This window comes from Pseudopodoces humilis, chromosome 22, assembly GCF_049639895.1.
Source record: "Pseudopodoces humilis isolate 2021_Gansu_Grassland_sample_001 chromosome 22, ASM4963989v1, whole genome shotgun sequence".
Classification (NCBI taxonomy): domain Eukaryota; kingdom Metazoa; phylum Chordata; class Aves; order Passeriformes; family Paridae; genus Pseudopodoces; species Pseudopodoces humilis.
Genome location: NC_142221.1, coordinates 2,524,632 through 2,549,788, shown reverse-complemented (window position 1 = coordinate 2,549,788; position 25,157 = coordinate 2,524,632). Strand labels below are relative to the sequence as shown.

Sequence of the window (25,157 nt, the reverse complement as noted above, 5' to 3'; positions counted from 1 at the left end):
CAAGGGAGCTGCTACACACACTGCAACAGAACCTAAACTGCATTTGGATTGGGGCAGGGACTTTGTCACCTCACTTCCCTATAAAGCTTTGCACAAAGTTATTATGTTCTACAAGCAGCATTTATTCTTGATCAACAGCTCCTTCAGCAGCTTAATTAAATTCATGGCTTGCATTTATTAAAATCTAGACTGAGACAAATTAAGAGCAGAAAAAAAAACCCTTGCCAGACCCAGCTGCAGTTTGCCCTTGGATACCTCCTTTGGTTTCCAAGCCAACAGCACCCTTCCCTCGAGCTGCTGATGGGGACTGGAGTAAGATTTGCTCAGTGTGAGTGGGTACAACAGGGCAGACCCTGGAGCTCACACAGGAGGGAGGAAAACACCAGGGGGAAACATCTCCCTGTGCTTGCTGGGTTGTGGTGAGAGGGAAAGCTGCTCCCAGGCCCAGGAAGGGAGCAGAGGTGTCTCCTACCTCCTTGTGGAAGGCGATGGCCTCGCTGAAGTTGCCCAGTAAGTACTGGGTGTTGCCAAGGTTGCCGTAAGCCCGGCCCTGCGCAGCTCTGTCCCCCAGCTCCTTCACCAGGGACAGGTTCCTCCTGAAAGAAACCAGGGCAGAACATCCATGAGCCACAGCGAGGAAACTTGCACAGAAAGGAAGGAGAGCAGCCCTGGAGAAGGCATTTCCCTCCCAAGCACTTGGGCACAGGTGACCTGTGCTGGCCACCCCTGGGAGCTCGTGCCAAGCCAGGTGCTGCTGCCCTGTCCTGCTCTGTGCAGGAATCACACCTGTGCTGATCCATCCCACATGAAATCAGAAATGGCCACCTCACTGCAGGACCAGGGGCACAGGAAGATTTCCTTGTCCTGCTCCAGGAAGAGAGGCAAGATCCACAGTCCCATGCCAGGGCCCTGCTCTGGGAGTTTCCTGGCATTTCTTCACCTTGCTTTTACCCCCTTTCACACACACAGCACACAGAGAGTGGGGAAGCACTCACCACTGGCACAAACTTACCCCCAGCTATGCTACATGCACCACTCCTTGGAAAAAGGCTGGGGAGCTATTTATAGGCACTATCACATCCTCAGATATGAGGGGAGGGATATAAGAACTTATCACTCTCTTCACTTAAAAAGCCTGTTTAAAAAACTGCATTACAAAAGCAGACCTCTGAAGCACAATGAGAAAAACACGAGCCCAAAACTCCGGTGCCAACCTTCCTGTGTGGCACATGACAGTGATGATCTTTGAAATGATACAAGAAAAGGAAGGTTGTGACAAGTGAGATGAAGTGCAGATCCTTGAGAAGAACCAGGATTTCTCAGAGACTCTTCCCATGGGTGACAGGGATGGAGACACACGGGGATCCATCCTCACAGAGGCCAGCAGAGAGCAGCAAGGGCTGAGAGCTCAGCCTCCCAGCACAGCTCTGGGAAGCAGCAGACTCTTGCACTTCACTGCATCATCACCATTCAAACCACAGCAAGTTTTACAAAGCCGACGCCAGCGCGAATTTGAGCTCAGATTTTATAAAGGATCTTTCCTTGGGATTAATTTGCCAACATAGCCTGGCATCTTGGAAATATTCCTAATCTATTAGAACCTGCAAATTCTCAGTCAGTGGCCCTATTCCCTGCAGGAGAAGGGGCTGGCCAGGCATGGATACTTACTCATAATATTCTGAGGCTTTCTGTAGCGTGTCCTTGACTTCCTGAGGCAGGTAGCCCGGGTCCTGGGCTGTGCTCCAGGATAAGTGCTTTCCCTTTGCATGGTAAACATTCCCTATGTTATAGAGAGCTCTGGCTTCACCTACCTGAAGGAAGAACAGGAAACAACAAGGTATTACACTTCACATCCCAGCATTTCCACTGCTGGGCAGAGATGGTCCACATTTTCCTTTCCCATCTTTCAGAACCACAAGCCCACATTTTCCTTTCCCATCTTTCAGAACCACAATCCCACATTTTCCTTTCCCATCTTCACCCTCACAGCAGCACAAGAGATGTGTGATAGCAGCCAGAAGGGAGAGCTTCACCCTGCAGCTCCTCCCAAAGCCCACCTTCACCAGATCACATTTGCTGACTTGCAGGCAGGTCATTTTTAAAGCTAGGAAATATTTCCTGTTGGAACACCATTACCTTGTCTCCCTGCTCCCGAGAAATGTCCAAGTGTCTCTGGCAGCAAACCACAGCTTCATCAAACTGCCCCAGAATTTTCAGGGTATTCCCAAGGTTGCCACTTGCCTTGGCTTCTCCAATTCGGTCCCCAATGGTTCTACAAGATGAAGGTGTTGAAGAGCTCAGAGACTTTTATTCACCAGCTGCTGGAGGCAGATTTAAGCTGCAGCTTCCCAGCACAGACACCTGGCTGGAGAGCTTCCCACAATTGTGAAGGCAGATCCTTGTTCCCTATTTGCTGTCTCAGAACTGCTCTAGTGACTGCAGGTCATTACAGGAAGCAGCTGGGGACAGAAGTGAACGCTGCTCTTGCACCAGGCACCCTCCTCACATCCACATCCCTTTCTCCACCTCCCTGCTGAGCCATCCTTGGTGTGTCCCAAGTTCTCCACAGGACAATCAGGGCCAGTTTTGGATGTGTATTTCTGGGTTCAGACCCCACAGAACCTGCCCTCACTCCAGGCTGGGTCTGATGAGGACGAGGCAGTGCTGACACACTCACCTGGCCAGGGTAAGGTCGTGCTTGTGGTACAGCAGGGCCTTGGAGTACTCCTTCAGGTAGAAATAGGCATTGCCCAGCTGGCTGTAGATGGCACTGAGAGTCTTCAGGTCCTCTGTCCCCACCTGCACTGCTGCTTCGAAGAAGGCTGCCCCAGCTTTGAAGTCCCCAGCCTTGCACAAGCGCTCTCCTTCCAGGGCCAGTTCCAGGCAGGATGCTTCCATCCTGCCAAAAACAAGGGAATTGTTTCTAGAGGAGTTTGGCTGCAGTGCCACTCTGCTCTGCAATGGTTACAGTTTGCTTCGCTGCACACCTTGAAATTTTCCCCTGGACTCAAAACACAGGAGCATCCAGATTCCACCTTCAAGTGGAAGGTGTCCCTGCCCATGGCAGGGGTTTAGAATGAGACAGGCTTCAAGGTCCCTTCCAACCCAAACCATTCTAAGACTCTCTGATTTACAGACCACATCTGCAAGCTGCCAAAGGCAGCCCCTGGGTTCCCAGTAGGAATCTGGACAAGAAACTCAGGGCTCCTGGCTCCACGACATGGAATCATCACAGGAGTAACACCTGTTTTCCTTCCAGGTGCTGCAGAAGCCACATATCCAGGTATTTATATCTGAACCATTTTCCCTTGGCTAACAGAGAGGAAAAGCCAAATTGTAACAGGTTTTTACTGGATACCAGAGAAAACCCTGGACTGTGCAGATTTTCTTGGCTGAGCAGCTCCCAGCACTCGGTGTCTGCTTTTCATTAACTCTCCCGCTGTCACTTTTTCCACAGGCACTTGGCACACTGGCCTCCAGGCCAGCTTTCCTCCGTGCATTTTCTGACACCTTTGGCACTGGCACACTCCATGCTGTCAGAGAGAGCACTGTGAGCAGTGACACTGCTGCAAGAGAAAGAAAACATTCCCCTCTGAGTGCTCCACCAAGTCCTCTGTAAGTCACCCTGTTGGACCATGCCAATCCCAAGTTCTCCAAAGGGACTCCCAAGCTTTCATTGGGAATGTCCTGCCTGCTGCAAAGGCAGACCCTTCCCCAAGGGGGATGGACACAGCATGTTCCTGCTCCTCTATCCTGATGCTTCTCTTTTTTGCTCAATTTATTTTAAAAAGTCAAAACGATCTAGGTCAAAGGTGGACATCTGAGAAAAAAACAGAGCTCCCTTGTCCAGAGGCAGAACAGCAAGGGTCTGTCAGAAGGTAATAAATGCCCACAGGTGGTTTCTAGTCTGTTCTCAGCACTTGGAGGAAGTTTGTGGTACCCAGCCCAAGAGCACAACTTGCCCAGCTGACCCCTCCTGGAGCAGTTTCCTGCTGGGCCCTGAAGATGATTCCCCAAAACCACCCAGGAGCCGAGCCCAGGCCCAGCCCTGCAGGCCAAGGACAACCTGCCCTGCACACACCAGCTCCGGGACACAGCTCCAGGACACAGCTCCTGCAGCTCCAGGACACAGCTCCTGCAGCTCCAGGACACAGCTCCTGCAGCTCCAGGACACAGCTCCTGCTGCTCCAGGACACAGCTCCAGGACACAGCTCCTGCAGCTCCTGCTGCTCCAGGACACAGCTCCCACATCTCCTGCCCCTCACCAGCACCACTCCCCATCCCTCCAAGGGGCACAGGGAGCTGCAAACACCAACCCTGACACATTTTCCCTAAAACAGGCAGAATGGTGCTGTCTCTGCCACCAGGAAACAAAGCCAGCTCTTCCATGAACTGCCTGAAATCCCAGCCCATTTCCCTGGCAATCTCCCTGCTGAGTCAGCTCTGTGTGGCTCCAAACACCCAACGCTCGGCACCCTCCAAAGCAGGACAATCACAAGGACTGGCCAAACAAAAGGACCTGGTTTTAAACTCTTCCTCCAAACACACCTGTGACCTCTTCTGCCTCACTGTTCATTTGCCCCCAAAGCCACCAGGTAACAAGAGGGAGAAGGGAGCTGTGAAGCAGCTCCTGTGAGCTCCCACCTCAAACATCTCATTCCAAAGCAAAGCCCACATCTGAGTGGCTATTTTATTTATACAAGAAATAAATGTGGCTCATTCATACAAGAAACGTGCAGTGGCTCGTGGTGCCAGAGCAGCATCTGTCCCTGCCTCAGCTTCTGTTTGATAGCAGGAAGAAAAATATTAAGATTAAAAATGTTTTACTTCTCTCTGCTGATCCTTTTGCTAGATCACACAAAAATTAATGAGTTTCTGCCTGGGGATCCCACCAAATTTTCATCAGTGCCAAGGTACATCCGTGGTTTGTAGATCCTGCACCATCAGCTATTGACAAGTCTCTGCTGATACATCCCAAAGAGCTGACTGGGACTGAAGGAAGGCAAGAAACACCCTGCACACAAATCAGCAGGATTAACTGCAGGCAGCTTAGTGGGGATGAGTCTTGAGAGGACCTGAAATGAAGGAATGAGCCACCACCAGGAGTTAGTGCTGGATTCCAGTTAGAAGATGGCAAAGACAGAAGCAAACTACCTTGAGCTCAAATTTCAACCCAAACAAAACTCTTTCCAATATTCAAGTTGTCTTTGAGAAATTGAGTTCACCAGCTGTAAACAGTCCAAAAAACTGGGGTGGAGACTGATTTCCCTAATTGATGGAATTGCTGTACAGCTCGTGTGGAACTCCTTGGGTGATTTTAAGAGCTTGAAGTGAAGGTTCCCATTCCCACAGCAACAAAAGCCAGGTAAGCACTGCAAGGGCAGGACCCTATCTGCCATACCCCAAAGTGAATTTTGTGCCCCAGAGCCCACCTGGTGACACTCTCACACTCTGTGGGTGCTGTCCCAGTGTTCCCATGGTAACTGTGGCAGTGACACGACCTTCCAGTGCACACAGCCCTTAATTAAAATCTGTTTGTCCTTGAACAGGCTGCTCTGCAGAGGATCTGACTTATCTAATTAACATCACTGCTCAGACTGGGACCTGAGCAAACAAGGGGAAGGGACAGGAGGCTTTTCCCTGCATCCTGCTCTGCCAAGCCCTCGCTGCCTCGGACAACAAACAAGGATTGCAAGTGTTAACAGAAACACAGCCCACCTGTAAAACCCACCTGCTCTTCAGAGCTGCTTTTGGGAAGCACCTTTGCATGCAGTTCAATCACTTCAGGCTCAAAAGCACTCAGGAACACAATGCCAAGGGCAGAGGAATCGACTAAAGGTCAAGAAACAAACTCGAGAACATTAAAATTCCACTTTAAAAAGCTCCCAAAGTCCACAGCTCAACCATCCATAAAACACAACTGAAAGGACAAACCTGAACCATGCTGACAGACCAGTAAAGGGAAAAGAGACAATGACAACAAGGTCCAAGCCCTCCCTTACCTCTTCTGCTGCCTGTGCATTTTCTGAGCGTACACCCAGAGCTCCAAAGCCACTGGCAGAAGGAAGCAGCGGGGCTGAGGCCACATATAAATGCAGAGTTTGGCCACAAAAGCACTCAGCAATCTGGCCAGAATTGTGCCAGGGAATGAGTGGGTGGCACGATGCTGGCAGATGACTTGGTCCCCATCAGTGTGACACCTGCCAGTCAGTCTCCAGGCCAGGAATAGATGATGCTTCTCACACTCACAAAGCAGAAAAGGGTCACCTTCTGCTGGGCAGTGACAGGCAGGAGGAACCCTCTTCCCAATCCAGCATGGGCAGGGCCTCCCTCCTTCCTCAAGTTTTTCTTTAAAGGATAACTGATGTGAAGGCAGAAAGAGCTGAGAAAAACAGGAGGAGCAGCCTTGAACAAGAATTCCCAGGGTCACCCATCACTGTCAGGCAGCAGCTAATGAGGAGCTGGAGCACAGATTGCCTTTTGCCTGCTGCAAGCTTGTTCAAAGAACTCCACGGCAAAAAATGTGCCTTTGGAAAAGGTAAAATACAAAGATTCTCACATGTGTTTTCAGCAATTTGGAGAAGGCAGAGAGTCCCAGGAGTGCTGGGGAAGCCAAGGACACTGTCAAGTGAGAAACTAAGGGAACAGCACAAGGTGCCACCAGTGCCATTATCAATGATCACCACGACTGCTGTCAAACACTATAATTAGGACATTATAATTGGGTGATGATAGAGGTCCCCAGAGTGGGAACACCACACACTCAGACCTCCCAAAACTCTTCTCAGCACTGCCTTGCTCACAGCAACCTGTCACTGCTGACAACAAATCCATCAGGGTACACAGAAAATTATCGTGTCACCAGACAGAGCCTGGGGTCAGCCGTCTGATGCCTTAAATATTGCAAATGTCACAGGAAAAGAGAACCTCTTCCTGCCTGCAAGGTGAAACTGCCTTTCAAAAAAGGAGAAAATGGAAAAGGAAAGGTATTTATAGATATTTGATTCATGTTAGTGGGGGCGATTGCAAAACTCACTCCCAATCAGACCTCGTGTAGTTCAAAACTCCAAGCTTTTAAACAGAAGGTATGGCAGAAAATAACCCATCAAAACCACCAAGAGTAGTAAAAAACCCCCTTAGTATTTCTATTGATATGAGTTAGTGAAGCAACAGATTTTAGCATCTTACTTGCAATCTGATTAGGTTCTGTACAAAAATAAATCTAATTCCAGAGCGCTGGTGACGGGCAATTAAACATTTCTTCCAAACCAAAAAAGGATCAGATTTACCAGGTGCTCAGTGTAAATGCATATTCAACGGCTTAACGAACTAAATATGCATTTAAATAATTACTTTCTTTAAGGGAGTGCTGCCAGTCAATCAAGCTGGGAATTATTCCCCTTCAGTGATTTCCTTTCCCAGCCCTGCAGGGCTCCTGTACCTGAGAGGGAGCTGATGGCTCTGAACCACCAGGTCCAGGTGCCTTCAGACCCCTGGGGATGTGTCCCCTCTGCTGATGGGGAGTGGTCCAAATACTTTCCTTTGCTTCCCAACCTGAGGAAAGCTGTTCCAGATCCTCCTGAGGCACAGCCCGAGTTTATTCATGGTGAATTTATACCCATTTAGCCTCAGGCCACTGCCCTTCTCTGCCTGGGGCACTCTCCCAAGGGGTTTTGGGCAGATTTCCCTGTTTACTCTGCCTCAGGTAAGGTCCAGCACATCCACACCTGCCTCTCTCTCTCTCTCTCTCTCTCTCACTTGCTCCCAAATGAGCTCCAATCTGTAAGAAAATCCAATTACTTGCCCCTGAATACAGGTGATTTCAACTTCCTACCCTTAAATACCATCTCCTTGCCACAGCAATCCATCTTTCAGTCCCTCTTATCCACACTGCTCCTCTCCATCATCAACACACCCAGCAGCAACCTGGCAGGAGAATAATTCAAATACTCAATTATCTCACTCCCAAATCCAGATCTGGTGGAACGTGGCCAGCACAGCCCCTCACTCCCCACCCACATCACATCCCCAGCACCAACCCCTCCTGACAAGCAGGCTTCTGTCCCAAACACAGGCTGGCAGGGAGGCTGACAAACAAATCAAGATACACATGAAATTAGCCTGATGCAAAGCACTTTTGGAAGCTGGAAAGCAGCACACAGGAGCCAGTCAAAGGACAGAACCCCTGGGACACCCTGACCTACACCTCACCTCATTAGTGAGGGGAAGGAAACAAAACCTCCTGTTGAGTTTGGAGAGGAAAAGGTCAGAGATGAAACCATGAATGCTGCACCCAGTCCTCCCCAACTTCTGAACGGGTTCCAAGCATCTGGCAAGATCCCTTCACATCTGGAGGGGAGGAGATTCCCACTCCACACACTTCCACTGGTAGGAACACTGCAGTGAGTCCTTTCAGTGACCCCTGAGCTGAAAATAATAATATCCACAGGCACTTACTGCTGCTGGGGAAGTGTTTGTTCAAGCTGGAGCTCTGGGGATTACCCAGACCGAGCGATTTTCACCACAGTCTTTTGCTAAGGGCATGAAACAGAAAATCCAGAGGGAAAAACTCCAGGGAATTCTGGAAGCTGCTGGGGCTGTGTGCTGGCTCCAGATTTCCTGTCCCCTCACTGATGCAGCATCAGTGCTCCACAGTAGTCATTTCAGCTAATTGCTATCTACCATTAGCTGCAGAGTACTTACAAGGGATTCAATTCCACTGCATATTTGCTAATAAATCCCAAATGACACCGAGGAAGACAGCTGTATTTAGCTGCCTTTACCCTCTTATTAGCAGTGCTGAATAAGACCCCATTTCAATGGGGAATGGCTCCAGCAAGCTGCGTCATTGTCAGAAATCCAAGTTCAAACTCCCCACTGCCTGCTGGAAAGCAAAAGTCATCCAGCATTCCCCTGCTTACACAACCTCTGTGGCTTTGATCCGTGGGGATGGGAGAGCAGAGGACAGATGGGAGTTATTTGCTGCTTTCAGAGCATTTTATGGAGCAGCTTATGATGCTGAGTTGGTAGGTGCTTCAACCTAAGGACTCCAAAATACCTCGCAGAGGTGCGAGGGCAGCAATTTCCCCATTTTTCAAGAAGGCAGCTGAGGCTCTGTGGGCAAATGATGCCTTGCTGTGAGTCAGCTGTAGAGAAGGGAAAGGAATCCAAGAGCCCTGGCTCTCAGAGCCTCTGCCAGGGCCAAGGGGAGCTGCTCCACCAGGGACGAGGTGCAGCACCTTCCATCCAGGCAGGGATGCTCACCCAGCTCAGCACCATGCCAAACATCTGAGGATGCCCATAGAAAAGCTCCCAGTCCAGGAGCTGAAGGGATCCTTGACCTGCAGAAACCTGATCCACCCCTGGAAGGTTTGGGCTCTCAGTAAATGATACTTTGGCAACGATTATCTTGAATCCATGACCCAAATGCTGCCCACAAATCCAGCTGGGCCCACAGGAAGAACAGAGAGCACAAGGAAATTTTTCTGTGTCAGCTGAGGAGCGAAATTTCTAACAGGCAATGAGCACAATTTTAAGTCATTGTGCTCCAAAATTACTCAAGTATCAAAGGACTACCATGGATGTAATTAACTTCCAGCACTTGAAAATGCTCAGACGAGATTAAGGTGCAAATGTGAATTTCATCTCAGCCTGGTTAACAGTTTCACTTGATAGCCAGTTTCAAAGCACTTAAATTATAAGATGCAAATATTTTGCAGGGTCTGAGGAAGTGATGATTAAAGAGATATCAATTTGAAAATTAATTCATTAAAACATGTTCTGACTCCCAAATGGAAAAAAAAATTATTATGAATCCACAAAGTGTATGAACTGATCAAATTCTCTGAAGGAAAACTGTGTAGGAGAACTCACTTTCAAGAAGAGTGAGAACAAAATGAGCCTGGAACACAATTTCTTTGCACAGCTCATCAGGGGCATAAACCCAACCACCAGCAGCCATCTGAGAAAAAGAGAAATAAATGTAGAGGCCAGGAGCACCAGCTTGCCAAACACAAGTGGAGCAGTGATGCTGATGCCTGAGGATGCTCTTTCCTTCCCAGAAACACAAAACCCAGCAGTTTGTCTCATTCCTGCAGCACCTGACCCCTGAAATGTGCCCTGCAGAGCACCAGGCAAACCAGCACCTGCAACAGGACGGGCTTCTAGACATTTCTATTTTGTCACAGAGGAGGCTGGAATAAACTCAGCACAATGAAGGGAGCTTCCTGAGTTTTCCAAGAGTATTTTGCTTTCTTGTACAATGCTAGCACCTTTAATGAGGTTAATCCATCACGCTGCCATTAAGCAGCACTCTGGGGATGATTCCACCAGCAGTGAAGTGCTATTTCCTTCAGTCACTTCCAGCAGCCAGAGAGCAGGAGAGGACATGCAGGCTGAGAGGCTTTTCATTACAAACTTACTTTGGCAACTGGGTCAACACATCTCTCACTAAAATATATGCTGTGATTTACACAAATGTACTGCAGAATCCAGCAGGTCACAATTACCACAGACATTAGGAGAAAAACTAGTAATTGCCTTATCAACAGCCAAGCAATGAAAACAATCAATTTATTTGTTCCTATTTTATTGATGCCATTCAGCTTCTACCACCCACCAGTACAGAGGAGCTCATTCAGGTCAAACTTCATACTGAAAATGGGCAAGTCCTGGGTTGGGGGAGGTCTTTCCAAACTCAGAAGAGCCATAAATGAGAGATGTACAGACATGTCCTCTAAAACTGCCCCCAGACACCCGGTGGGGGCTCAGCCAGGTCCCATGGGAGCAGCCTGGATGCTGTCCTGGGATGGGAGAAGGGGCTGAGCGCTCGTGGATGCCAGTGGAGCTCCAACAGGGCAGTGCCAGTGCAGGTCAGGAACAGCAGGGGAGCAGCTCAGGACCAGAGCCACCACAGCTTTGAGTGAAAACATCACAGCCTCCCCCAGCTCCTGCTCCAGGGTCCTGCCACCCCCAGCTGCTGGCAGGGTCAAGCTCAGCTCCACAAGTGCCACCAGCACAATCACCCCAGTTGTTCTGGGCAGCTGCACAGGCTGTGTGAGGTTTCCTTCCCTGCACAACCTTCTCGAGTGAAAGCAAGGCTTGTTTTCCCACAGGCCCCAGTCTATTCTCCATTCAAGCTGCCTGGAAAACCCCTCCAGCTGCAGCCCCCACTTCTCCTTCCTCTCTCAGCCTGCCAGTTGCTCCTGCCTCGGAGCAGGGGCTTGCAGCAGGAAAACAACTGTGTATGGAAAAGGTGCTGCCAAGCCCCAGAAACACCAGGGACTGCGTTACAGCGAAGCCCAGCCAGCCAGAGGAGCCACCTCTGCCTGTCCCAGCTTCTTGCCCATGTCCCAGCTCATCCCAAACCTCCTGCAGCAGCTGGAGGCTGCACACACTCCCCACGTGCTGCCTCTTCCCTGCCCACAGCCCCTGCAAACCACAGCCACGCTCAGGGCACGGCAGTGGGATCGTCATCGTGATGCAGCAGAAAAGGAAACCATGACGAAGTTCACACCACAGCTTTTTCCACTGACTCCACAGCAACCTACAGCCGATTTGGTTCTGTTCCCTTCCTGTCTCATCTGCTTCCGCCAGCCCCAAGCCAAGGGTTTCAGTCCAAGAGCGAGGGGCCTTTGGGATCCATCAGAAAACTCACACCCTGAGCCTGGGCCAGGCAGGCTTCGAGCCAGGGAGGTGCTGAGCGACTCCAGCTCACCAAGACAGCACTAAGGATGCTCTGCAGCACCAGCACTTGCACCTGAAAGGGGTTTGGATGGGACCTTAGCGACAGAGCCAGCACAAACCTGGCCCTTGTGCTTCCTGCAGAACTCACTGAAGAACAAATAGCAGGAACCAGCCAAATCCAGTGAATCCAAACATGCAGCAACTTCTTTTTCAAATGACCATCTGGTAAAGCCTGTGAGGAGGATGAAATCGAGCCAGAGCACACCAGGGAGAACCTGTGATAGTCTCTTCCTCAGTAATTACAGCCCTGAGTGCCCAAACCAGAGGGATTCACAAAGGTGGCTCTCCTGGGTCACTCAGGGCACAGGAAGAGCTTCTGCCAGGGCTGAAGCACCGCCAGGCACCAGGACAGATTGTTGTTGGCAAAGCTGCAGCACAGCAGACTGCACCAATTTCACATTGTTTCTCTGCAGCTGTCTCCTGCTCAGAGAGCTGTTTAAAGCATTGTTGTGCTCTCCCTGAAACTTCCAGGGGTGCCAAAGATCAGGCATCAGGCCAGAGACATTCATGGGTTTAAAAGGCCAACAGAACAAGAGCTCACACTGGACACTGCCCTCTTCCCTGGCTGTTACACAGCCACAGGGAACCCCTCTGGATTTTGTAAAGATAATTCCACATCTGTGTGAAAAACAAGGGAAGAGGCTCCCCAGGAGCTCAGATATCAGCCAGGTGTCTGCCTCAACCCTTGCCAGCACCTCTAAAACTGTTCCTCCAGCTCCTCAGTGCAAACCCAAACCCAGCAGACCAGCACCAGTACTTCAAGGCGCTCCATGGCACTGTGGATAAATCTATGCATCCCACCAGATTAAAGTGCAAGCCCCCAGATCCCAGAGTGGCAGGACTCCCAGGAAGCCAGGCGGTTCCACACAAGGTGAGAATTGTGCTCGGCTCCTCCAGGGAGAGCAGCCCCGCTGTCTGGCACTGTGCTGGGAGCCCTCCAGCATCCTGCAAGCTGCTGTCACTGCTTCCCCAGCACCGTGGGACTGAGTCCTCCACCACATCTCCCCAGGTTTTTAGCACTTCTGTCCCAGTACGGCTCCGTGGAAAACATCTACCCTGGAAACGCTTCTGTGCAAATCGAGCACAGGGAGGCAAGTGCTGCTCCTCCCCACACATGACATCAGTTTGGCTCTGACACTGTGGCATTACTGCAGTTCAAACACAGGTGTAAACAGCAGCAAACATGTATTTTGAGAAGACTTTGTCATGTAGATGACATCTTTTATGTGTGAAGTGGGCTCTGGTCCTGTTCTTCCACAGGAGGAGATTGTATGAACATCATGTCTCTTGCAAAGTCTTCCCAAATACAGCAAGAATGCTCCTCTCCACAGGCCTGTTTGGGGTTCCACTGAGATCCTTCTTCTGAAGCTCTGTGAAACCTCACAGGTATTGCAATGAGTTTACAGACCACAGGCTGCTGCTCTGGAGCTCTGAGAGAATTCCCTGCTCCCCTCCTGCCTCACACTGGTGAGAGAAGGGAGGATCCAGCATCAAGCTCACACACATGCCCAAATCCAAGGAGCCCATTTATCCTGACAACTGAATTATGTATATCTGCAGAAAAAGAAAATCTCTGCTCCTGCACAGAGACATCATCATCATCCAGCAGTGAAAAAAAACCACATGGCACAGCACCAGGCTGCATGGAAAAATGTGCTACAGGGACAGGGAGGAGGAGACAGCTGACAAGACAGCTCTTACCTTAACCCCTAAGGGTGGTGGGCTGGGGGAGCTGCTGCCATGCAGGAACAGCTCTGTTTCCTCAGGGATTTTGAGTGCTGGAGGAGCCTGCCTGCTCTAATCCAGGGCATTCCAGAGCGGCTGCATTTGTGCTGCACAGCCTCCACCAACCTTTCAGGAGCAGCTCCATCCACCAACACACATGGCTTTAATTGGGGATGTTTTTTCTCTTCTTACTTCCATTCCAGTCACATGTTGGAGCTGTTACTTTTCTCTCCTCTGTGTATATCTGGATGGCTGCATTCTCACTCTCCTTCCTGAGCCATGCCAGCCTCAGGCAAGCAGCTCCCAGAGCGTCAGCCTTGACAAATGACTCAGTTCTGTCTGGAGCCAGGTCTGCAAAGCATCTCCTGCCTTCCCTTCCCTTCCCTTGCTGCTGCTCACACAGCTGCCCTGGGCAGGTGAGCTCTGTCCCCAGCACATGGGATTGGAGCTCCACAAAGCAGAGCTGGAGCCCCCAGAAAACCTGAGGGGAACTCCTGAGTCACACCAGGGGAGCCTCACCCAGGGCCATTCAGGAAGGGATTTCCACCACAGGAGAATCACTTTGCTCAGTGCAGGGAACACAGCATTTTTCTCTGCCCATTCCTCATCTTTAAGTGACAGATCTGCTGCTGGTCCTCTCTGCAAAGTGGTCACTCACTGGCACAGGTGATGACAACTTTCTGCCAAAAACACTGGTGCCAAAGGGTGGTTTTATTGAAGAGAACATCCTGCAGAGCGAGTTTTCCTTTTCTTCAGAACAGCAGAGGAAAATGTGGGCATTTTCAGTCATTTCATTATTAACTCCTCAGACACCTGAGCACGCTGCAAAAGCTCCCCACGGACCAGGATCCCCTCAGAGCCTGAGGTACCTGCAGGAACTCTCTCCCCTGCCTGCCCTCCCAGCAGGGCACACACAAGGGATGAACACACAGCAAACAGCAGCTTTCCTTTCTCCCCTGGCTTTACCCAGGAAGGCACCAAACCACAGACTTCCATCAGCCAAGCAGTTCGTGCTCGTAGTTTCCTGGATTACTGCCCTGATGGAAGCAATTCATACAAGAGCTGGCCAAGGGCTGCGGCCTTAAAATTCTGGGCACATTGCAGTGAACTCATATGTTTTATTATTTAGATCCACGCAGGAGCTCAGCTGAACTCAGAGGCCAGGAAATGCCTGGAGGTACACGTGGAGTATCACAATCCCAGGACATCCAGCTGCTTTTATGGGTGTAAGTCTCCACTCAAGCACCCTTAGATGTTGGCTGGTGGGCTTCCCAAGCTGGAAATCACACGGGCTTGTTTATCAGGGGGAAAAAGAGAAACACCCATGGCTTAGCAAGCTCAGTGTTTTCATTTGCTAGTCGCTGGTGGTTTGTATTCCTGCCTTCATGCTGCACAAGGCTTGGCTGATAAACAAGCTGAATCTGATAGCCTCTGTGTTTTGCAGCAAGATCCAATCCCCAGAGCATTTCCTCCATACAAATCTCTGCAGACAGCTGCTAAAAAAAGGGGCTGTTGCTGCTGCAGCACCAGCTGGGATATGGTGAGTGCACAAGGACAGTGAGGACAGGACCCTCCTCAAAGCCCTGGCGGCTCCTGCCCATCCCAAATCCTTCCTGCCCGACTGTGACCACAGAGGTGTGCTTTGCTCTCTCCATCTTTCACCACACCCCAAAAAACAACCGCCCCCAAGGCAGGGCAGCTCCACTCACATAATCTGACTAGCAGGATTTTCTGACAGGGAACATTGCTGTGTGCCCCCCTCTCCTTTTTAAATTCTTTAATTTAAATTCTTCTCAAAGCCTGAGAGACAGGGACCCCTGGAGTCAGAGGAGCCTGAGCTCTCAGGGCTCTCCTGCTTTCTTCCTGCCAGTCCCTGGCACTGGGCTCTTCACAGTGCCCAGGGACACCCAAACTGCTCCTTCTCCTGAGGTTTGCAGTGTTCCCACCACACCTTGTAAACAGGCAGAGCCTGGTACTTCATTCTCCAGCTGGTGAGTTCCTCCTAAACAACTTTCTGCTCCCTGTCAGAACAGCAGAGCCACTGGGATTTCGTGTGACACCAGCGCTGCAGTGCCCGGCGGGGCTCAGTGGAGGACAGAGCCAAGGTCTCCAATCCACAATTAGCACAATCACCCTCACTCTGGTGTGGGTAAGGAAGTGCTGAAGGAAAGGAGTGGGAGTCAGGACATTCAGCTCCCAGATTTATCATCTCTGTTCTCTTTCACCCTGAAGGCTATACAATTTCCCACCCTTGAAAACAGGAACAATGTTTCCCAGAAAAGCTGCAATAAAATTCTGGTGTTTGCCACCCTGGAACGGATGCAACCCTGCCAGGATCCACTCAGCACCATCGTACAAACCATGAATAACAGTAATTAACAAATAGCCCCAGAGAGATGAATATTAATCAGCACTTCCCAGCTCTCCTCAGGCATGAGCAGATATCCCACAGATGGAGTGCTCAGAGCCACCTCAACTCTGCAGCATGGGTCACAGAAGGAATTTGTCCCACACCTAACTAGTTTGGGCTGAAGCTGCTCCAAAGCACAGGAAAATGCAGCAATCCACACCAAAGTGCCCAGGGAAGTACCACCAGGTACAGGTGAACACTCAAATGGCACCTGCTGTGACACCCCCCCAGCAAATACAGCCCAGTGCTCTGCAAGATTACAGCAGCGTCAAGAAAATCCTGGCAATGGAACTGGGAAATCACTTGGTACAGGAAACCCCTCTGTTCTTCCTGTAAATGGACATTTATGCAGCTCTGTCCATCAAGGCATGGAGAAATTCCACCACACACATGGACCAGCAGCGGGGTGGGGCTTCCCCTGGGAAACTCAGCACAACTGTTAATTATTTGTGCTGCCCTATGGCAAAGCTGAACTCCTCGTGCTGAGTCTGCTGCAATCCTGTAACAGAAGCCAATCCTCCCAGGGAGAGGCTGCAAATCAAAGGATCTGTCCCAAACCCCATCACAGACCAGCAGCAGCTGGACCTGCATCCACAGCACCCAGGAAAGGGATCCCTTCCTCCCAACTCTGCTCCCTGGCAGCCAGAAAGTGTGAGGAAAACACAGCAGGATCCCCAGGGCAGGAAAGGAGCCCTGTCAGCCCTCTGTGTGCCTCCAGCAGTCACCTTGTGCAGCTCAGAGCCAGCTGCAGACAGAACTGACAGCTCCCAGTACTGCCTGTGCATTTTTAAAAGCAGCTTCCAAGACAAAACATCTGCTCCCAGGTGGAACATGAAACAGCTCTTACACTGAGCTATGTTATTAGTGGTTTTCCTCTTTCTCTTGCACTAGCCCCTTACTCTCAGTGAGGAGCCCCTCTGGCTGCTCCAGAGGGTGTTAAGAGCAAAGGGTAACAGAAAAGCTTGAGGAAAGCCAACACAATCCAATATTCCTCTTTCAAAAATCCCTCCAGGGGTAGCAGCTGCACAGAGCTACTGATTCACAACAGAAGGTGAAGCTTCTTTAGAGGGATCCTGTCTAATCCCAGAGTCAGAAACACCTGTGGTTCCAGTGCCTGGCATCCTCAGGCAAAATCCTCTTGCTGAAAGTAAACTGGGAATAGATTTTTAAGCTGTTTGCTCCTACCCTGAAGGTACTGAACAGACAGCAGCACTGCTTTCCAAACCATTAATTCAGGGGGTTCTTGCTGCTCCAGTGTCCAGGGCCTCGCAGAAGGTCTTCTTACCCCTTCCACTGAAGTGAGGAAGGGCAGATATCAGTGAGGTGCTTGTCCCCCCTTTTCCAGGCTTCAGTGGGACAGGGATCCCCCCCTGGCAATTCCAGGATCAGATCATTACACTGGTTTGGGTTTGGCTGCCCACTTTGAAGGCTCTCAGTCCCACACCTCAGATTCAGTTCCAGAAACTCCTGAAGGGAACAGAGGTCATGGCTATTGTCCTTAACCAGCCCTGTTAATTTTATCTCAGGAGAAGTGAGTTAAGTCACTTAAGTACAGAGCTGTGCTGCAAATTGCTCATTTAATATTGCCCTTGAAACTGCACTGTAATGATAATTTTTCACTTCCTTCCCTAGGCAGTTGCATAACATTGCTGGGCATTGTTTAGAGAGCTCCAAAGCTGAGGCAGCCGTGTCCCTTTCACCTTCTCCTCACCAAGCACTGGCAGGGATGTTGATTTTCTGGTTGTGGGGGGGTTTTTGGCTTCTTTTTTTTTTTTTTTCCCCACTCTATCAGCTTATTACATTAAACAACAGATGGACGTGACTCTGAATGCAAATAGCCTTCCAAAAAAAATTATTCTTACTTCCTTCAGCTTTCAGTGGGAAAAAAAATCCCATTTATACCAGTTAAACCTAAGCCAATTAGAAAGCCAGATCTGTCAAATAACATTTAATTAAAAGTATCTTTAGGGAGGGAGCAGCTGGGTCAATGAAAAGCTTTCCCACTGACAATAAAAATAGCCCAGGCCCAGAATTCAACAGCCCCACTTTGTGGTTGGGATACTCAGCCTGTGTGCCCAGACCAGGAGGAATTTGGGCTTCATGGCTTTGGTTGGCAAAGGATTTTGTGACAGGGAAGTGGAATTCTGGAAGCTGGGCTGGCTGATCAAAGGAGCACAGAGAGCAGGACTGGGATGGGAGGGATGGGAGGGATGGGAGGGATGGGAGGGATGGGAGGGATGGGACACAGCACCAGATACACCTGAGAGCAATTTGCAGATAAAATTGCTCTTCTAGCAGAGCAGCACCAAGAGTTACATAAAATCCATCTCTCCACTTCAGAAACTTGCTGCTTGTGGCTTCTTGCAGTGTAAGACCTGACAGAGCTCAAACCTGTTCTTCAAGCACGTTTGGACACCACCTCGAGTGCAAAAACATGAGACAGCAAGAAATCAACACACCACAACAAAAACACAGTTTATGTTCTCTGTTAACAAAAAGTCTGATTTGCTGGAGAGGAGGCAAGAGAGCACAGAGGGCAAAACAGGAACACGAGAGCTGGGGAGATGAGGCTTGAGACAGAGCAGCATCTGCTCTGCAGAGAGCTCAAACTGAAGAGAGCAGTGACAGAGCTGTGTCCTGGGGAAGTGTTAGAAGAGCACAGGTGGAGGGAGCCACATGTAGGAAGTCCCTGGACGCAGGCACAGGCCAGGCTCACCCCAGATCCCCCCGAGGGCAGGTGGCAGCAGGGTGGTCCTGCAGGGACCCCCTGTCCCTGCCCTCGCTCCAGCTGCAGAGGTGGGGATGGCATCTCTCAGGGCACACCTGGACACCTCCTGCTTTAACAGGAACACACACACTCCACAGGTTTGAACCCAGGCAGGATCTTCCATCCTGATGAACTTCTTCTAACAAACTAAGCCATTCTATCACTACCAGCCCATTAAAAAAAAATCCCTTCCTATCTGCCTCTGCAGATGTTCCCTCCAAGTCTGAGGCCTGGATCAGTGAGAAGTTGATTCCCCAGACTTTTATCAGCATTTCCAATTTTAAGCCTTTCTGCTTCTGGCTATGACTTTGCTTATCCTCAAGGCACCACCGAGGCAAGGCTTTCCCCTTGGTTTATGTAATATACCAGGAAAAAATCCAAAGTCTGGGTCACTCATCACTGAGCTGGAGGAGGGGAATGCCAAGGGAGCTGTGCAGCCTGTTCCTGTCCCCTCTCACCACAGTGCTCATGGTCCAGCTGCACTTGGCTCAAGAGAGAAAGAGCCAAAAATGATTTTAAAAATCACTCTTCTATAACAAATCAATTTCTCAGCTTTCATAACGTGTTTTCATCCTTTGGTGTAACAGGCACTGCTTCCCCTAACTTTGAAAATAAGGGGTAGCAGATCCCTAATTGGCCACATCCTCCAGGAAAACAGGAATTAATCACACACAGGATTTTCCTGTGGCACAAGCAGCTCATGCTGCAGACATCAACCAAAGCCCTGACAGGACCCACCACTCCTGGAGTGAACAGAACTGCTGCACCCAGTCACCACGACCCAAACACCAACCTCCTGCTTGCAGGAGCTCTTTCCAGTGTCCCTCCTCTCCTGCTGGCCATGAGCTCCTGGAGACACTTTCCCAGGAGAGAAACATCCAGTGCAACAGGTAGCAAAAGGCACCTCAGTAGCTGGGCACGGAGCTCTGGGCAGCACAGCTCCCTCCTGCCCCACAGCCAAGAGTCACAGCTGCCTCCAGACCCAGCTCTGGTGTGATTATTAACATTTATCTCGCAGGAAACTGCCTTTGAGGGGTGTCCTCAGGCCACACCCGAGTCACAAACTCATCTGACTTCAGTTGATGCAGAGGCAAACTCTGAATAACCACAAACACGTGGCCAAGGGACAACATTCTCTTTCTTGTCTGCTTGGCACAAACATCCCGTACAAGGCACAGGATTTGGGGATGAAGCATCCAGAGGAACTGCTCTCACCCCAGGGGAGGCACAACCAGCAGAACCTGAATCAGTGCAGCACAAGTCAGCACAGGGAGAAGGCAGAGCATCACCTCAGCCTCATTTACATGTGCATTGAGTCCAATTAATGCCCTGAGGATGGAAAAGAAGTGTTTGTATTGCAGCAGCACCTACAGGGCCGAGGCAAAGCAGGATCACTGTGTGCCAGGCACAAAGCACAGCCCCGTCCCATGGGAGACCAGAGGGAGCAGGGACAGAGCTTCTCTCCCCACATCCCACGAGGTGAAGGAAGAATCAAAAAGGATGCCCAAAATCCTGGGGGAACCTGCAAAGCACCAAGCCCCAGGTCTGCCTCTCCCTGCTGAGGTGGACACTCAATGTCCTGCTTGGCTCCACTTTGGGATGCCCACACGACTCACCAGTGCTGAAAGTACAAGTGAGAAGTTCAAAACATCCCAAGAGATGTCAACAAAGCCAACACTGCCTGCTAAACTATCATATAATTTTTGTTCAGGCCAGCTATTATGCAGCACAGCTATTTTAGAAATGTTTGTCCTGTTTTACACATCCCTCTGCCTGGTGGAGACTGCCAACAGAAGAAAAATCAGAATCTTTCACAAACCTCTGAACCAGCATTCAGAAACGTAATAAGCAATTTCAAGTCTGATCTACCAAGTAAACAGGGACCAAATGGTCATTCCCAGCTTTTTGGTAGTGCACCTGAGCCCTTTCCCAATCCCACAGAGGAAGCTCATTGCACTTTTCCAAACCCAGCACTGCTGCTGGTGCTAATTTTCACCTCAGGCAGATACAATTAAATACCAGCTCTTGGAAAGAAAATAGCTGTTAGCCTTTATATAAAAGTCCAGATTCAAAAGTTGTGTGAGTTTACTTTACAACAACTAGGGAAAATACCGAAGTATTTCATGGTATTTTTCTCCCTTGGGTACACACAAAACCAACAACAACCATTCCAGACAGAGGTTCACCCCAATAGTGGATTTTCTCCCCAATTTGCTTTGCAAACCCCAGTTTACTCTGCCACAACCACGCTGAGTTGTGCCCTCCCTCGCTGCCTTCCATGTCAGAAGGGCAGCAGTTCCTCCATCCCAGTTTTCCCATCAGAACAGGAGGAAGGAGCCTCCTCTCTCCCAGCTCTGTGATGCTCAGAGCACTCTCTAATTGCCCGATGCACATTCAGGTCAGGTCCTCGCCTTGGTGGCACTAATGAGTGAGATGGGGACTATTTGTGACACAATCAAGGAAAGTTTGTAAACACTACAAAAGCCAGGAGAGCTTTGGAAAACAGAGACTGCAGGAGAGCAGAGAGCAAGGGAAGGGAAAGGGAGGAACAAGGTGTGCTTTTATCCGAGTTCTCAGGGCAGATTAATGCATTTCTGGACTGACTGCAGCATTATCTAATGTTCTTTCTGTGTGGAATCAATAACATCACCACGATGTCAGGGCAGCACAGTGAGGGTTTCCCCAGGACATGTCCCTGTCTCCCTCCCAGACCCAGAAATCTCCAGAGTGGCCTTTTAAAAGCAAAGGGCCAAAATCCAGGGGAGCTCTCTGGACAGTGATGGACATGTCCCCAGCATCAGCTTGTCACTCTCCACGGCCCAGGGGAACCACTGGATGGATTTGGCGCTTCCTACACCTTCAAAATCAGCCAGCCAGCACAAAAAGCACCTGCAGCAGTGGAGAGAACAGGACACCTGCTGCCAGCAGGTATTTCCCAGCTCCTACCCCTGTTCTGCTCAACAAGTCCTCAGAGGTTACACACAGCTGAATTAATGCACCTAAATCAACACCAGCCCAAAACCCCATGGAAGGTAAAGCAGTAACTCAGGCTCACACAGAAGTTGGCCAGCTCAAGTTTGAGGAGCACAATCATAACTGGACAATCCCAACAAGCCCCAGCAGTGACTCAGGAGCTGACCCCACAGATAGACCAGCCCTGAGCAGAGCCACGACTTCCAAAGCCCTGGACTTCCAACAGGTCCTCCCTGGAGCTTCACAGTTCTGTGGAGCTGCACAGGGGCAGAAACACCCTGGTTTGTGGTGTACAACTGCTGCAGCAAAAGTTTTGACTCTAGTCTCTGGAAATAGAGATGTTTGGCCCAGTCAGCACACGGATCATTTGCTGCCAGCACAACAGAGCACATGTCTTTGTTTAGGGGGGGCTGAATTTAGGGAAGCACTAAAGGATGCAATAAAAATGAATAAACACTTTCGTTTTTGGCATGTTTCTCCCCACACAGCCCTGCTTCCTAGAAGGAAAATAGCTCCTCCAGCTCCCCAGATAAGGGGTCTGGCACTCCCTGCCTGCACAGGTACCTTCTGCAGCTCTTACACCTTGATTAATGCTGCCAGGCACAAAGAAAACCCCACATACTAAGATTTTAGTACCAGTTATTATGGCTTTAGCACTCAGTCACCCGAGGTTCCACCATCACACCACACAGAGGCCCCGAATTCACCCCCAAGTTTCTGCCCTGCAATAAAATGAAGTTAAGGAAGAAACTAAGTTACCACTTATCTTGCAGAGCAGTAGGGACAGAGGCTCCACCAGCATCTGCTTTCAAGGCCTATAAGGCACAGCAGGGCCTTTTAAAACCCCATGCCCTGCCAGAGACACCCAGATAAGCCACAGGAAAGTGCTTCCCATTTCTCTTCCCCAGCAGCTGGGAGCAGTGTTCATGTGCAGGCACACACTTGTGATAAGCAGCCTCCCGCTAAAATCTCCTCTGCAAAAGCGACCAAAATCTAGTCCCCAAAAAGTTTCCAAGAAAAACAAAGGGAAAGAAAGAAGAAGCCCGAGTCTGGGTAAAATCGAGTAGGTTTCCCTCTAGCTCCCCCAGAGCAGCGATATTAATTCTGCTGCCTCCTCTTTCCCTGGAGTTGCTCTACAATACAACATAACCAAGAAACACCTGCTGCCCTCCCTAATGAACCCACACTCATTAAAGCAGACAACCCACTAGCTGCTGCGCTAATTACTGCGGAGCATGCAAGGAGAATTGATGAAAAGCTACTGTATCCCATACACTTCACGCATTCTCGGGCTTTTTCAGCCCTCCAGTCCAGCCACTGCATCACCTCCACTTCAGGCTGCTAGAGGAGAGATCAAACACGATGGTGAACGGCATCAACAACGCTGTAAGGCCATAAAGTCACTCATTTAGTCTTCTTCGGGTCTAGTCTCTTCCAGTTTTGATCCAAGTGCAGAGAACGGGCACTGCCATGAACGCCAAACAGCCTGGAGCTGTTTTGTTTTCTCCCAGCCCTGTGTGAATTCCTGTAGCGCCCAGTTCTAAAGCTGAGACTCCAAGTGTCTGCAGTGCGATCGGGAGCCTCCCATGCCACTGCCCAGCCGAGGAGCTCTGAGCATCCCCCTGCTCAGCCGAGGAGCCGCTCGCTCCTGGCCAGTGCCAAGGACGGCAGCGGAGCACCGGAGCTGCCCAGGAGGGAGCGCCGCGTCCTCCCCGGTTCCTCTCGGGGCACTCGGGCTGGATCCCACCCGTGCAACAGCTCCGGCTGCCCGGGGATGAGCGCTCCCTCCTGCCGCCCTCGCTGCGCCCCGGGGCTCGGGGAGGGGCTGGGCTGTGCCAGGGACCGGGCTGTGCCCCACTGTGCCCCACAGGACCGGGCTGTGCCCCACTGTGCCCCACAGGACCGGGCTGTGCCCCACAGGACCGGGCTGTGCCCCTCGGGCTCGCTGCAGCTCCGGGCCCGGGCTGTGCCCGCTCCGGGCTCCCCCCGGCCCCGCTCACCTGCAGTAGAAGCGTCGTGCGGCGGAGCCGGGGCTGTCCCCACCGGGCGGGCTCGCCATGGGCGGTGGGGAGCGGGCAGCGGAGTATGGCAGCGCCGGGAAGTGATGCACCGAGCAAAGAAACTCGCGGGCAGGCCCCTCCTCCGGCTGATGTCACCCGGCCTGCCTCCCTCCCTCCCGCCGCGGGACGGGGAGCGCAGCCCCGGCTCGGCATCCCCCGGCTGGCACAGCCCCCTGTCCCCCGGGGTCATCATCATCATCATCCCCACCGGGACATCATCATCATCATCATCCCCACCGGGACATCATCATCATCATCATCATCCCCCCCCCGGGACATCATCATCATCATCATCCCCCCCCCGGGACATCATCATCATCATCCCCACCGGGACATCATCATCATCATCCCCACCGGGACATCATCATCATCCCCACCGGGGACATCATCATCATCATCATCATCCCCACCGGGGACATCATCATCATCATCATCCCCCCCGGCTCATCATCATCATCATCATCATCCCCCCCGGGACATCATCATCATCCCCCCCGGGACATCATCATCATCATCATCATCCCCACCGGGACATCATCATCATCATCCTCCCCACTGGGACATCATCATCATCATCCCCACCGGGGACATCCTCATCATCCCCCCGGTAGTGCCTCACCGCTCACCTGCGGGCACCACACCTGCAACGTTTCGCCGAGGGAGAGTGGAGTGGCATCGCTGATTTGTGCCCAGGTGGAGCTGTTGAAAGCCATAATGAATCTCGGGTTTGGCTTGGCCAAAACCTTTTTGTCTTCGAAAGTGTCTGCACCTGGAGGCAGCAGGACGAGCAGCTGGTACCAGGCAGGACCTGGCAGGGCTGCACTGGCTGTGCTGGGTCAGCAGAGCTGTGCTACAGACACAGAGCAAAGTCTGGCTGCTCTCTTTGGTAGTGAGGAATCCCCCAGGAAAAGGGATTTTCCCTCCAGCCCACAGCAGCTTCTTTCAGTCAATTATGTCCTGTTGAAACTTGGGGCCTTAAATGTTTATTTCCACACAGACACCTAGAGAAGGATGAAGGTCAACTTCAAACACTGCATCCAGCTCCCTCTGTTCTCCAAGGCTTGAGACGCTCCTGGAAAAGTTTGGGAGTTGGCCACTCAGCAGAAACCTGGCTGGAAGTTAGGGCCACTTACCCAGCAACAGCAAATTAAATGTAATTATCATCACAGACCCACCCCCAAAGAAGCACAGCTGTAAACTGTGGCTTTCCCTGGGTTCCAGCAGCCTGCTCTGCACACACAGAACCCTGTGATCAGTGGGAATCTAGAGCCATGCCTATTTACTGCCTGTTTCACCCTGGGGACCTGCTCTAAACCCCTCTCAGGAGCAAACCCAGCTCCTGCTCAGGAAAGAACATCATCAATAACACCCCACTAGCAAACCACAAAAGCCTCTTTCCCAAGAGCTAATTGATTGGGCATTCAAATTCGAAACAAAACCCCATAAACAAACCTGTGTCTCAGCTTAGGAATAGTCT

At 50.9% G+C, this 25,157-nt stretch overlaps 1 protein-coding gene across 1 annotated transcript in view; it reads right to left on the bottom strand.

Moving 5' to 3' along the window:
* GPSM1 (G protein signaling modulator 1) overlaps positions 1–23,851 on the bottom strand; it is a 64,041-nt gene extending 40,190 nt beyond the window's left edge. The window contains exons 1-5 of the mRNA XM_005529199.3: positions 23,621–23,851; positions 2,678–2,899; positions 2,137–2,272; positions 1,669–1,811; positions 473–596 (exon numbers count right to left, since the gene is read on the bottom strand). Coding sequence (XP_005529256.2) covers positions 473–596; positions 1,669–1,811; positions 2,137–2,272; positions 2,678–2,899; positions 23,621–23,679 — 684 coding nt within the window. The 5' untranslated portion in view covers positions 23,680–23,851. The remainder of the gene's footprint in view (positions 1–472; positions 597–1,668; positions 1,812–2,136; positions 2,273–2,677; positions 2,900–23,620) is intronic.
* Positions 23,852–25,157: the final 1,306 nt, after the last annotated feature.